Source organism: Sinocyclocheilus grahami, unplaced genomic scaffold, assembly GCF_001515645.1.
Source record: "Sinocyclocheilus grahami isolate Dianchi unplaced genomic scaffold, SAMN03320097.WGS_v1.1 scaffold1213.1, whole genome shotgun sequence".
Taxonomy (NCBI): Eukaryota; Metazoa; Chordata; class Actinopteri; order Cypriniformes; family Cyprinidae; genus Sinocyclocheilus; species Sinocyclocheilus grahami.
The window spans coordinates 747,089-760,954 of NW_015506392.1; the positions used below are offsets into that span (position 1 = coordinate 747,089).

A 13,866-nucleotide genomic window follows, 5' to 3' on the forward strand; every position below is an offset into this window, starting at 1 on the left:
AGCAAGAGTTAAGTTGAATCAAATTGTCGTTTCAACTTATTAACAGACTTAAAAATAATTTGGTGCTATGAATTTTGGATCAAGTTATTACCTGTAACATCTGTGCCGTACCCATATTAACGACCACGATAAACATACACGCATATACAGAATTACAGTATTCACGCAAACATAACCTGTTCTGTCTTAAGTGAACGCTTGGGGAAGATTTGCATAACGCCGCCCAAATGTTCACGCAAAGAAAGAAGGCGTAACTTTTATTCTCGCTGTCGTATTGTTGCCGCCGCCGCCATGTTGTGAAAGCGCTGTGTGTTTCGCCGTGAAAGTGAAACTACTTTGTTTGGTCTTCCAAAAGAGGACGATATCGCTTCGTCATGCCTGGAGCTGATCCGTGCTGGTCGCTGAGGGAGTACATCAACTTTGTGCTGTGGATCGCCGGCACATTTTATGGAGGACTGTTTCCTGATCCTGGGAGAGTAACGTTAGACTAAAATGCAGTTCTGACTCACGTAAGTACGTTTTCTTTGATCATTTGCCACTGATGATTCAAACGTGAGTTTTGAGCAGTGTAGAGTAGCGCTTGTTGTTTGTCATTTCTCCGATCACACATGCAGACATGGTTTTATGTTTATGCGGCACGATGCAATGCAACACATAAAGAGACAGTATAAGTCATTATAATCAGTAATTATGTCCCCACTGGATGCAACAAATGCCTGGTTTATAATGGGTTTTAATGTGTTTGTCTCGTCGCTCCGGCCGGACACGGCATCATCACAGCGAGGGGCGTAACATTTCCGTCACACGCTTGAGGGTGAGTAATAAATTACATAATTTTCATTTTTGGGTGAACTAACACTTTAAACTGACTTGTGCACTCAATACCAAACTTTGTTCATGGATTGCACCCCAAGCAGTTGAACTGTAGTGTTGTTTTTCTTTTTTTTGGTTCTTCTGATTTTGCATTTGTAATAGGGTTAATGGTCATTTCTCTCAATTTATCTCAAAGGTTAGCAGTTTTAACGGTTTACTTAATTTTTACTCTTATTTTACATATTTCAAGTCTTAAAGGAGCGTTGTAGAAAAGATTAACATACCACATTAATGTGGTTAAGGTTACAGAAAGGTTGATTTTGCATTTGTAATAGGGTTAATGGTCATTTCTCTCAATTTATCTCAAAGGTTAGCAGTTTTAACGGTTTACTTAATTTTTACTCTTATTTTACATATTTCAAGTCTTAAAGGAGCGTTGTAGAAAAGATTAACATACCACATTAATGTGGTTAAGGTTACAGAAAGGTTGATTTTGCATTTGTAATAGTTCAAAATAATGTGACGTTCATGCATTTTTTTTGACAGAAGGTGATGCATATTTTAAAAAGACATCACAATAAACATCGAGGTCTTTCCAAGAGAAATATCCCTGTCTTTATTTATAGTAAGTCAACTAAATGAGCATTTACGGACAATGTTTTTGTTTTATTTTAAGTGAAAAAAATGTACATTAAAGCAAATGTAGCTTTTGTTGATGGTAAAAGTTAAGTTGTAACAAAGCAAAAAATATATACTGACCTACATTTAAGTAAAGTTTTTTCTTGTGACTAAAGAAAATAAATAGCTTTAGGTGTTATTAAAAATATAGTTTGTACTGATGCCTTTAGCTCCACTGATCAGAGCATTCGGCACGGTCGTCTGTGAGTGACGTCACCTCCCAATACAACCACGCCCCCTAGTATAGCCCCGCCCCCTCACATTGATTGGCTGCTTTCCGTGTAGCCTTGGCAGGTTACATGCGCGACGCAGCGAGAGTGGAAGAGCAGATGTGGTAATTAATATTGCTATTTAGATATGACAGGCTCAGACATGGGAAATACAGCTGCAAATGGACTTTGCTTTTTAATTTGAAATGTGGCCGTCACTGTGCGTTCGCGAAAGCGGAAAATTTGGATTTGCAATTGCATTATGTCACAATTCATGCGTCCACATATGGAAAACGCAATTGAAAATAGTCCGGAATATCCTTCCATAATGACCTGCAGTGTAAACGACGCCAGAGTCATCAGGAAAAAAAACCTTGTCGGTGCCCGGATGTTGGCGCAGTGACGTCACACGCAAAGCTTTCAGAACAAACTTGCCGTCCCTACGTCACTGGCTTGCACATACACTTCGGTCTGCAGCGCGTGGAGCCGTTAGGAGCCGTTAGGCGCCGGACTTTCACGCGTAGCGAGGCATGAAGCGCAAGAGCGAGCGACGGAGCGAGTCGAGGAAGAGACTCCGCGCGTCTCTGAGGGAGCAGACGGAGTCCAAGAGCGATATTCACCTTCGTATCACAGGTAAACTAGCTACAGACGCTGCCTCAAAGGGTTAAACCGGTCGTACAAATCCTGTCAGGGGTTAGTTCGGCGGTTTACGGCACGGGGTGGTCGTTTTAACACAAACTAAGTGCTGTTTATGTAGCGACTAGCGTTGATTGTATGTCAGGATGACTCGATCTCTAATGGTGTCTGTGTAACGTTAGAGACGGAGCGAGCTGCTTTGTAATGAGTGTAATAGCGGATCAAAGCGTTCAGTCAGAGTGACGTGAGATTCTATTGGCCAATCGGCTCTCCTCTCCTAGCAACGGCTTGGGCAGCGTGCCAATTAGAGTCGAATACTGGCTGCTGCTCAATTTAAATTCTGGAGGGAGGAGCTTCATGTGATTGACGTGGCTGTGAGCCAATCAGGCGCCGGGAAACGGTTCAACGTTGCGTTGGATTTTAAACTGAGCTTTATTCGGACTTCAGGCGAGAGGGAGATTCACAGATGCTGTTTCATAGTTCTAATTTAATTATTTTGAATGCGGGGTTTATCGCGGTAAAACCGGTTCGACAAGTACAAATGAGATGTTTTACATTCTTTTAAATTCGCTGCATAATTTCTTGAAGTGTCGACCTGAAGTAGACTGTTTTGGTTGAATGTGTAAATGTGTTTTGGCTTTATTATTATTATTATTAAACTAAACCGAGATTAAATAATGCTCCGTTACAATAGAAACGTGTGCTCTGTCAAACCGCGTCGAGTTCATTAAAGGTGAGGCTCATATTTTTTATTATTATTATTTACTTAATCATGCACATAGGGTTTGTCTGAGAACTCACTTCCGGTACGCGGATTCAAAATAACACATGCTCTCGTGTTTACTTCCTGCGTGAAATCTGCAGGAAGTACGTTCATTGTGAGAGATTGCCTTATAGTTTGGCTTCTTGTGTTTTTCAGATCAGCTGTATTTTGCTCTTCTTCATCAGAAGGTGAAGAGCAGTCCTGACACACACTGTTTCTGCATCGATGAAGAGCTTTCCTATGAGAAGTGAGAGTGCCATTATGCATTACTTCTAAAATACTGTCCAGTGGCTCATGATTAGGGACCGTATCATTCAATAAACACTATAAAGTGTCGTATTTGATGCATGAAAGGTCTTTAAATGATCGAAAGTTAGCTGTCACACTCGATCTACGCCATGCCTTCTGTCTCTGATTGATAGTTTGGACTCTTTTAGTGTAATCTGGACTGATTTTGATCAAGTAAGCGTCAGGATAACTGCAGTAATATCTCCAGATGAACACTTACTGCACTGAAGCAGCTCAGCTTGATTCTCCATCAATCATGTTTTAGAGTCTCGAATCTGATGATCAGGATCTTTTGAGGGATCAAATATGATAAAGCATGCATGCACATTTAGCATAATGTTGTGTTTTTCCCTGTTGAACAGCCTGTTAACTGTACATATGGTTTCTATGGATTGCACCAGACGTTTATCAATGACCTCTTTGATTTTTATATTTGAACAGCTTCTATGCAGACTTTGGCCCGCTCAACCTGGCCATGTTTTATCGCTTCTGTTGCAAACTCAACAAGAAGCTGAAGGTAATGACGCTTCATTATGCTGGCACATTAAACACAGTCTTTGCATGCAAGCATGCAAGTGCTGTTGTAATTGTATTGAAATGCTTTTTAAATTTGTGCTCTTCTAATTCAACAAGTCTTGTGCTCTTGCAAAGAAGACAATTGTGTTTTATACCTGTGGTGACCGAAAGAAACAAGCCAATGCTGCGTATTTGATCGGCTCTTATGTTGTAAGTTTCCCAGTCCAGCTTTATATTTACTGTTCATTTAGGCTAAAGACTTCAGTGCAACCTGATGAAATATTCTTAATTTTTCTAATGGTTTAGCATGTATATGCGAGGAAAACATTGCTTGTAGATTATATTGATATTTAGATGATGTGGAAAAGTCACTTTTGTCCTCTTTTAGGTAATGCATCTACAGAAAACCCCAGAAGAAGCGTACAGCCTTCTGGTCTCTCAAAATGGATCTTATCTTCCTTTTCGGTAATTAAAATGCATCCCCTTCGTTATTTAAGAACATGCATTTCATGAGATATCAAGTTTTTCTGGCCACAAAAAATACATGTCGGCCTCAGGGAAAATACTAAATGTATTTAAATCTGTAGTAACCGTGCATCTTATTTCTTTTGGTTAATTTCTAGGTTTCTGTTCATCTTTGACTTAATTTTTCATTGCATTCAACAGAGATGCATCTTTTGGAGCTTGCATGTACAATCTGAATATCCTTGACTGTCTACGGGCCGTTCACAAGGTAATCCAGAGTCTCTGTGAAGCTTCATCAGGCATGTTTGCTGATCCTGATGATCGCATGTTGTGTGTTTCAGGCTCTCCAGTTCGGCTGGCTGGATTTCTCAAAGTTTAATGTGGAGGAATATGAACATTATGAGGTGAGCTTCTACTGATGTAGAAGAATAAAGCTTAAAGAGTTTAGTCACACACTGACAGACATGCTGCTTTATTATTTTTTCCAGAGGGCAGAAAATGGAGATTTCAACTGGATAATTCCAGCAAAGTTTTTGGCTTTCAGCGGCCCTCATCCAAATAGCAAAATTGAGAATGGTGCGTATGGATTGGCTTGATCACTGATTATTCTAATGCTTTAAAATAAAAACTGGAAACATATATACTTTTTTTTTTTCCATCAGGATACCCTCTTCATGCCCCTGAAGCGTATTTCCCCTACTTCAGGAAGCACAACATCACCACCATCATCCGGCTCAACAAGAAAATGTACGATGCCAAGCGTTTCACGGACATGGGCTTCAAGCACCACGACCTGTTCTTTGTAGACGGCAGTACGCCCAACGACTCCATCGTCACCAAGTTCCTGAACATCTGCGAGAATGCTGACGGAGCCATTGCGGTCCACTGCAAAGGTTTGGGTTTTTCAAGCTTAAAGGGATAGTTCACCCAAAAATGAAAATGTGATGTTTATCTGCTCACCCCCTGCAGGGCATCCAAGATGTAGGTGACTTTGTGTCTTCAGTAGAACACAGATGATGATTTTTAACTTTAACCGTTGCAGTCTGTCAGTCGTATAATGCATGGCAATGGTAACAAAATCTATGAGAGTAAAAAAAAACATGCACAGACAAATCCAAATTAAACCCTGCGGCTCGTGACGACACATTGATGTCCTAAGACACGAAGCGATCGGTTTGTGCGAGAAACCCAACAGTATTTATATAATTTTTTACTTCGGCTGGATATCAACACACCCGTTAACGTAAACTACGCCAGAGCGCGTACACACCTCACGCACCGGATGCCGTGCGCGCGCCCAAAGACAGTATCTTATCAACTTCAAATTTGGACCAAAACTTATTTAGACAATGCTTTAATTTTATACCAATTTAAGGAAAACCTGTTATGTAAAATATTTACTATATATAAAATAAAATTAGTATTGCGCATTTTCTTTACAGTAAATTTAAACTTCTATCACTTTTTGTTACTTACATTTTTTTTAGAAAAAAACTTTTGCAATAATCTGCTGATTTTCTTCTTTAAAAAGAGACCAACCTTAGATCTGTATTCCAAAGTGTTCCATTTAAGTTTGGATAGTGCACTTTAATGCCTATTTTTTTAAAAAAATGGGGGGTGACGGTTAAGGGGTTAAACCTATTCTGCATAAATCCCCATATAATTGTTGCATTCATTTTATTGCATGATTCAGCCATCTCCGTTCATCAGTGGATCTTCCTGGTTCCGTTAGAAATATTAACAGGCCAAACCACCGTGTGTTTCAGCCGGTCTGGGCCGAACAGGGACACTGATTGGCTGTTATATGATGAAACACTTCAGACTGACGGCAGCTGAAGCCATCGCGTGGATCAGGATCTGCAGGCCCGGATCGATCATCGGACCTCAGCAGAACTTCATCGACGAGTGAGTCTTTGATGCAAAGCAATGAATTCTGCTCTTCATATTAATGTATGCATCTCTTGATGTAACAGAAAGCAGGCGAGTCTGTGGACAGAGGGTGATTTGTGCCGGCAAAAAATAAATGAGCAGGAAAACGGCTCGGGTAAAACACTAGTGGCTGGAATCCTATCAGGAGTGGAAGATATTTCCATTAATTGTACAAACAAGAACATTTCACTGAGGAAAACAGCCTGTGAGACGGTGAGCAAATCTATTAATTCTGGAACATCCCAGTTTGTGTCTGTACACTTAGACATGGAAAAAATCAACATGCCGTTTTTGTTTTTACGTGCCGTTGCTCGAGTGATTGTTAACCAGGTTGTGTTTTTCACTGGTTAGCACACTGAGGAGGAGGAAGAGGAGTGCGGAAGACTCACGCAAGGCGACAGACTGAGAGCTCTGAAGAGTAAGAGGCAGTCCAGAGCGTCCACGGGTTCGATATTGTAAGTTCTTCTCCATTATGTCACTCTTCTGTCCATGCATTTACATTTAGCCAGACGGTTCGTGTCCACTGGCGCGGAAGAAATCTGATCAGCCCTTCAGTATCATCCATGATTGATTTCAATACAAAGGCATATTTTTTATCATGATTTCGGGAAAAAAGCATACTAGCCTATATTTTAAATTCCCAAGTTTGACTTGTGATCTTTGATTGTTGCTTGATTGCTACAGTGAATGCATGCAAACTGCATTTGAAACGTGATGCAACATTTTAAGCCTGACATATAAAATAGTTTTTTTTGAATGGAGCAGTTTATTGAATCTTTAGACAAATCTTGGAATAAGTATCATATTTGATGCATCAGGCTTTTATGGCACATATAATCGGATACAGTGAGAATATGGAGGAAAAACAGCTGTTTTATTCAGAGACCCAAAAATATGAATTTGCATCAGATGCTGATATTTATCTGATGTAATTCTGATGCTTGTGCTGTAAATCAGTGAGATCTTTCTAACAGTGCAGCAGACACTGACATAAAATGCTATAAATATCAGCGGTCGCTCTATATCTCCAGTAATCTGTCTCAGTGAGATGAGAGTGAAATGCTCCACACATATAATGCAGTGATTGAGAGCTGAAGAAATAAAGGCTCCTCAGAAGATGTGAGATGTTCTGGAGGCTTGTGAAGATCATTCCTCCGCTGAGGAACAGTGAAAGTAAAGCTTCTGGAAACAAACGCTCCTCAAAAGATCCTGAGGATCAGATTTGAGACTCTAAAACATGATTGATGGAGAATCAAGTAAAGCTGAGCTGCTTCAGTCCAGTAAGTGTTCATCTGGAAATACGTTTACTTGATAAAAATCAGTCAAGGTTTGACACGTGAAGCTGGACGTTTGTACAGTTAGACTAAAAGAGTCTAAACTATCAATCAGAGACAGAAGGCATGGAGTAGATTGAGTGTGACAGCACAGTTTTGATCGTATTGACCATTTAGAGGCATAGTAGCTCATTTAGCAGCTTTATAGAGTTAAGAACCAAATCCACCAGCATAAGCGCGCCATTTAAAATACACATTACAATCTTACAACAGCAATCTGCACCCCAGTGGACGTGTACCGTATGGAGAGAGTAGCGCGTTAGACACTCATCCAGTCGGATCTCATTCATATGTAGAGGTTTTCTCATGATGGTGGATGTTTAAGTGTGTGCATAATGAATGTGAGGCTGCCGCAGCTCTTCATTTCATCTCGTGGCTTAGTTTTCAACATTTAGACTCATTCTGCTTCCCCCCCCGTTCGCTGAGAATCAGCGTTTTCGAAGCCAAGACTCTTTTTGGAAAGTGTGTTTATGGGGTCACGACAAAAGGCTCAAAAGTGTTCACCATAAACAGTCAGATGCATGTAGAAATCTACCTTTGCATGCCCTGAAAACTAACATTTTCAGTCATTTTTGTGTAACAAACAAACATGCATGATCTTCTCAAAGTATAAGGCATCTCACAAAGTCTTTGCTTTGCACGGTGTTGTCTGATGATGAATGTGCTTGATTTGTCATATGCATGAAGTGTATGAACTGCTTTGTGTTGTTGTAACGCACTGTGGATCGTCTTTTTCGTTTGCACTGCAGACTGGATCTGATCTGAGACGGCGAATAGAGATTCAGTTTACAATTAGAGACCGTTTCCATCTAGTAGGCTTGAGCTTTGTAATATTAAAGTGAGCGTTTAAAGAGCGTTTACTCCCTTTGTTGCACTATTACGGCACAGAGTCATGATCAAAAAACCTGAAAAAGATGCTCAAACCCTCAAAATGCATTCAGGTCTGTTTTGACCTGGAAGAGATGACAGAAAATGTAAAAAAAAAATGCATAGTTTTTAGTAGGTGAACAAAAACAAAAGTAATTTTTGACTCGGTTATGTATGGAGTCCTGTTTGGTGTCAAAAAAACTTTTTGCAATATCTATGAAGTTATATTAGCATCAGAAAACTTTTGTAAACTAGATATAGCCTTTTCCCCATATCTCCCACACATTTGGATTTAATTTAGTTGAAAAACATGAATATGTAAGCCTGTTGATGAACCAATGCGGCATGAAATATTTAACACTTTTTTTTTTTTATCTGACAGTGAAAGTTTGTTGAAAGGGGAGGAAAAAAAAGCAGTATTTATTTTTTTGTTAGAAGTAAATATGTATGTTTCATAAATGTGGACTTTTTTTTAACAATCATGAGTTATAAATTAAAATGGATTTAATTCAATTACATTCATATTCACTCCAATGCGGTTAACACCGATAATTCTCAGATTATAGGTTCTTATAAATTTCATACAATGATATATTCAAATAAAATGTATATTGCAAAAAAATTAAAATTTTGGTGTGGTTCATGTGTAATTTGAAATTTAGAACAATTTCTCAATATATTAATAATATAAAAAGGATAAATGACATTCACCATGTTCACTTTTTTTCACATTTCAAGTCGCCGATGAAAAATGTGAAGTTATGACTGTTTTATAAAAATATTGATTCTTCGAGTCCAAACAGACTGGGAATGCGCAATACTATTCAGATTTTGAGGGTTAAAGCACATTGTAACGGTGGTGGCCCTCCAAAATTAAATTGCAGGATTTAAGGTAAGTTATTAAATTGTTCGGGCACCAGACAAGGCAAAGAATCCAAAAATTTGCCAAGTCAAAAGAGTTATTTTTTTTATTCCATCAATTCCCGGTAAAGCTCAAAAAACCCACCGATACATAAATTGCCACCTGCACACTAACACACAAGAAAAATACAAATCGATTAAATAACACCCTTCCCAAAAACGTTTCTTTTTAAGTCAGCCGACTATTATTTAATTATATGCACCAAAAAAAACCATCAGAAGAAAATGAATGGAAGGAAACAAATCTTACAAAGTTTTTCTTCTTTTTCACTGCATTTGTATAATAAAAAAAACAAAGCATTAATTAATTGAGAAAGAGGCTTTTCCACTTGTTCAATTAAATCTAGACAAGATCAACAAGTACACTGAGAATAAAACGGCAGAGTCCTCTGTTCACAAAAACACACAAAAAACGTATCAGTTTTCCTTTAAATTCATTCTTGGGAACAGTCTTAATGTTCAAAGTTTCAGTTCTTCACACCCAACAACAACGACAACCAAAAACAAAAAGAGGAAATAATTCCCCTAGCCTTAATCCCGTTAGGTGTGTGCGTTGTTTGTGTGGGCGAGTCTTCGTGCACAGGCAGCGTCTGAGCGGCCAATCAATAGCCTATACAAGGCAGGGAAAGGAGTGTTGGAGCTTCGGCGGGTTTTTCCCCAGAGGAAAAGAAACTGAAGTACCTGTGGCAGGCGAACCAGTCTTGAATGACGTTGCAACCGGTGACCAATGCACAACCAATTTTCTCGGAGGTTTTGGCGTTCACACCCGGTCTGCGCAAGCAAATAATCCGACACACTTAGCCACACTTGCCTGCATGTACCGTTCTCGTCACATCTGTTCCCTTCCGCTCACTTCCAGACTTCCGTTTTGCCTCTCTTTTGTATCGTTTCCGCCAGTACCTCCTAATTTGCAGGCAGGGTGCAAAAGCTGGTATGGGTCCATATCCATATTGCCACAACATGATCCTGATTCCTCAGTGTGAACTGGCAGAAGTGGAGTGAATGCAGTTTTACACGCGCTACAAATCCGTCCACTGTGCGGCGGGAAAAGACGAGTCTCCTGTCTTCCTCCTTTGTTGTTTTTGTTCTGAATTGCGCCCCTGTGTCTAGACGGCCGCTAGCCGTGCTGCTCTCTGCTCTCTGTAGCATTGTCTTCTGCTGGATGTTGTTTGGCTTCCCTTCCATCCATTACTGTATAGACGGGGTGGGATTGTAAATGCTTTCTCTTAGCCCGTCTCTGGACTGGAACGCTGTAAGTGTCTCGACGGATCATCCTTTACAAATGTGACCCTGGACCATAAAACCAGTCATAAGGGTCGATTTTTCGAAATTGAGATTTTTTTTGTGCTCCATGAAGTCAGAATTTTGAAATATAAAATCAAAGTTGCCTTTTTATTTTTTTTTGTTCCATGGCTCCATAGACTGCCGCTTGAAAACCGCCGTTTTCCGCCTCTAGATAGGCTCCGCCCACAAAAACCGTCACCCCTGTTTCGGATCTGTAAGACTATCCCACGCTCTTAATGTCAATTTCGTTGAATAACAGTGCTTATCGCTGGGTGACAAGCTCTTGTAATTTTGAAAATGACATCTAATCAATATAATTTATAACTTTGTACCCTATCCGTGAAATTCTCTGTCCGTAAAGGTTTTCTGCAACCATGACGCGCGCGCATCCTGAATGTTTACAAACCTATAATTGGTCTATAGCTAGGTTAGTTAGTGAATCCCACTTTAATCTGGTTCCTCAAGGTTTTTCTCTCTTCATCTAATGGTCTTATGGAGTTCTTCTCCTTCGTGTAGCTCATTTGAGGCTTTAAAGGATGATTTTGAAGCAAATGCTACACGTATGAACACACGCGATGATAATATCATCGGAGAACACAATGCATCAAAATCTCCATCCTTTTGTTTTAGTCGTTTTGCGTGTTTTCATCACACTGAACTTTTGTTTTTTCTCTACCTGCAGGTTAGAAGAAAATACTATTCAGACCAAATCAACATCAAAGTCATTAAGGTAACACTTCTTCTTTGTTTAAATAAGTTTGTGTTATATCCTTGTTAAAAAGATTGAAATTCAGATGAATAGTACTTTTGTCAAAATTCGAACTCCCAGAATCCCTTGAGACTCAGTCAAGCTTCCCTTTTATGTACTATTTCTAACCCATTTAAACTCATCTATCTATAATCTGACTCTATATATCTATCCTAGCGACCGCATAGCAACCGCCCTAGCAACTGCAGAGCAACAGCCTAGCAACCACCCTGGGGACCTAGCAACCACATAGCAACACCCTAACAACCACCCAGAATACCCTAGCAACCGCATAGCAACACCCTAGCAACCACACAAAATACCCTAGCGACCGCATAGCAACAGCCTAGCAACCGCACCTAACAACCACCCTGGGTACCTAGCAACCACATAGCAACACCTTAGCAACCACACAAAATACCCTAGCAACCGTATAGCAACCACCCTGAGAACCCTAGCATCTATTGATACTATATATATAAAATGAAACCATCAAATGATAAAATATAAATTATATATAAAATTATGTCTACGGCTGCACGATTATGTATACCATTGTTTAATGCAACTGCATGCCGTATTTTTATATGAAAATAAACGAACTGAAAACCTTTAGTGCTTTTCTACAGTATTGAGCCTCAAATGTCAAATATACATCGGATTGGTTTCATCTTTAAATTATAAAAAAAGTACGAATATGAATGGTATTCTAATGTTATGCTAAAACTAAAAGAATGGAAAAACTCGTTAAGATAACATGTAGAAAGAAAAAAACATATCTCTCTCTCTCTCTATATATATATATATATATATATATATATATATACACGCACACACACAAATGATAATATATTTAATTTTTTTTTACTTCATATTGTATTTTAGGTAACACTTTACTTGAAGGGGTGTGCATAAGACTGACATGACACATACATAATCATGACATGACACATGTCATGAATATGAAGGAGGTTTTATGCATGTTTAGGACAACTGTCATTAAGTGTCATTCGCTCAGTTATGTCATTTTTAATGCAAATATGACAATTATTTGACCTAACCCTACCCCTAACCATAGCCCATAACAAAGACATCTCAAACAATGTCATCTTTGCATTAAAAATTACATAACTGAGCGAATTACACTTAATGACAGTTGTCATAAACATGCATAAAAAACCTTCATATTCATGATCATGTGTCATGTCATGATTATGTATGTGTCATGTCATGATTATGTATGTGTCATGTCATGATTATGAAGGTGTCATGTCAGTCTTATGCACACCCCTTCAAGTAAAGTGTAACCGTATTTTATGCAAATTTCTACAGCAGCATCAGTAACTGAAAGCTTTTGCTTTGTGTGACGCTGTAAATGTAAACAACATTTCTGAATTCTGCTCTATTGTTTTTGTCATATTCCTTTTTAACAGAATTATTCTGCAGTTGCGTGTTCAGGGTTCTAAATCCGATCCACTGTAAGCCTGTCATATAATCTGTAAAACGTCTTCCACACAGCTCCGATAAAAGGAAAAGAACCCGGGCTTCACTTGGATCCAGCGGGACCAGTAGGTGGGTATTTCACGGCGTTTTTAAGCCCTTTGCATTAAAGCGACTTGAGTAAGTCTGACGTTCATATTCACGGTTGACGTTTTTCTTTCACAGCCCTTTACATTCAAGGCTCGCTAAATCTTTAGGCAGCTTGCACGTAACGGCCTGTGAAAAGGATCACGTGTTTTCTGATGTTAGCGCAGGCTCGGTGGCCTACAGTAATTTCATCAAGCAGTCGAGCTTAAAGCACTTTCAGCCGCAGAGATCCTCTGCTGTTTCACTGCAGCTCTATGGCCACAGTCTGAGTTCCCTCGGCTCAGTAAGTGTAAAGCGGACCGCGTGATCCGGGCTTTTAACGCCCAGCCATCCCGTCTTCAGCTTTCTTGCATGACTGATGGACAGAGCGGGCGTCTCTTGTAGTGCTGGGCGGTATGACCAAAAATTTATATCACGGTATTTATCAAAATTATACCGGTTTCATGATGGTATTTTTTTTTCATGCATGACCAGGTGTTAACCATATCTTCTACTGATTGAGAGGAAATACTGCAGTATATTGACTTGGAATGCTCTATTTTACTGTCATGATGAGTGAATATTGTCAAACAATTCCACACTAAATTGTGACTAAACATGACCTCTTTTAATACATGTTAACCAGGAGTCACTCTCATTTATAATCGCCGCATCGTCTGATAAAATCAGCATGCATCTACACTAAAGAGCGGCTATGTGTTGTTTTGGCTATATTACTTTTTTGTCTCATGCAGCACTGCCTGCGTCTGAGTAACAAACTAAAAACAACAAAGTGCATGTGATATTAACAGACGAACTACGCTCATATTTATAATTCCTAACACTCAG

At 39.3% G+C, this 13,866-nt stretch overlaps 1 protein-coding gene across 5 annotated transcripts in view; it reads left to right on the forward strand.

Moving 5' to 3' along the window:
• Positions 1-2,126: 2,126 nt before the first annotated feature.
• LOC107568104 (dual specificity protein phosphatase CDC14A-like) overlaps positions 2,127-13,866 on the forward strand; it is a 14,141-nt gene continuing 2,401 nt past the window's right edge. The window contains exons 1-15 of one of the 5 annotated variants that reach the window (XM_016253943.1): positions 2,127-2,333; positions 3,256-3,346; positions 3,829-3,904; positions 4,021-4,113; positions 4,292-4,368; positions 4,570-4,636; positions 4,710-4,772; positions 4,857-4,944; positions 5,031-5,261; positions 6,135-6,273; positions 6,342-6,510; positions 6,649-6,752; positions 11,386-11,433; positions 12,970-13,023; positions 13,117-13,321. In XM_016253943.1, coding sequence (XP_016109429.1) covers positions 2,231-2,333; positions 3,256-3,346; positions 3,829-3,904; positions 4,021-4,113; positions 4,292-4,368; positions 4,570-4,636; positions 4,710-4,772; positions 4,857-4,944; positions 5,031-5,261; positions 6,135-6,273; positions 6,342-6,510; positions 6,649-6,752; positions 11,386-11,433; positions 12,970-13,023; positions 13,117-13,321 — 1,608 coding nt within the window. In that variant the 5' untranslated portion in view covers positions 2,127-2,230. The other 4 variants (XM_016253944.1, XM_016253947.1, XM_016253946.1 and 1 more) reach the window with 4 other exon arrangements.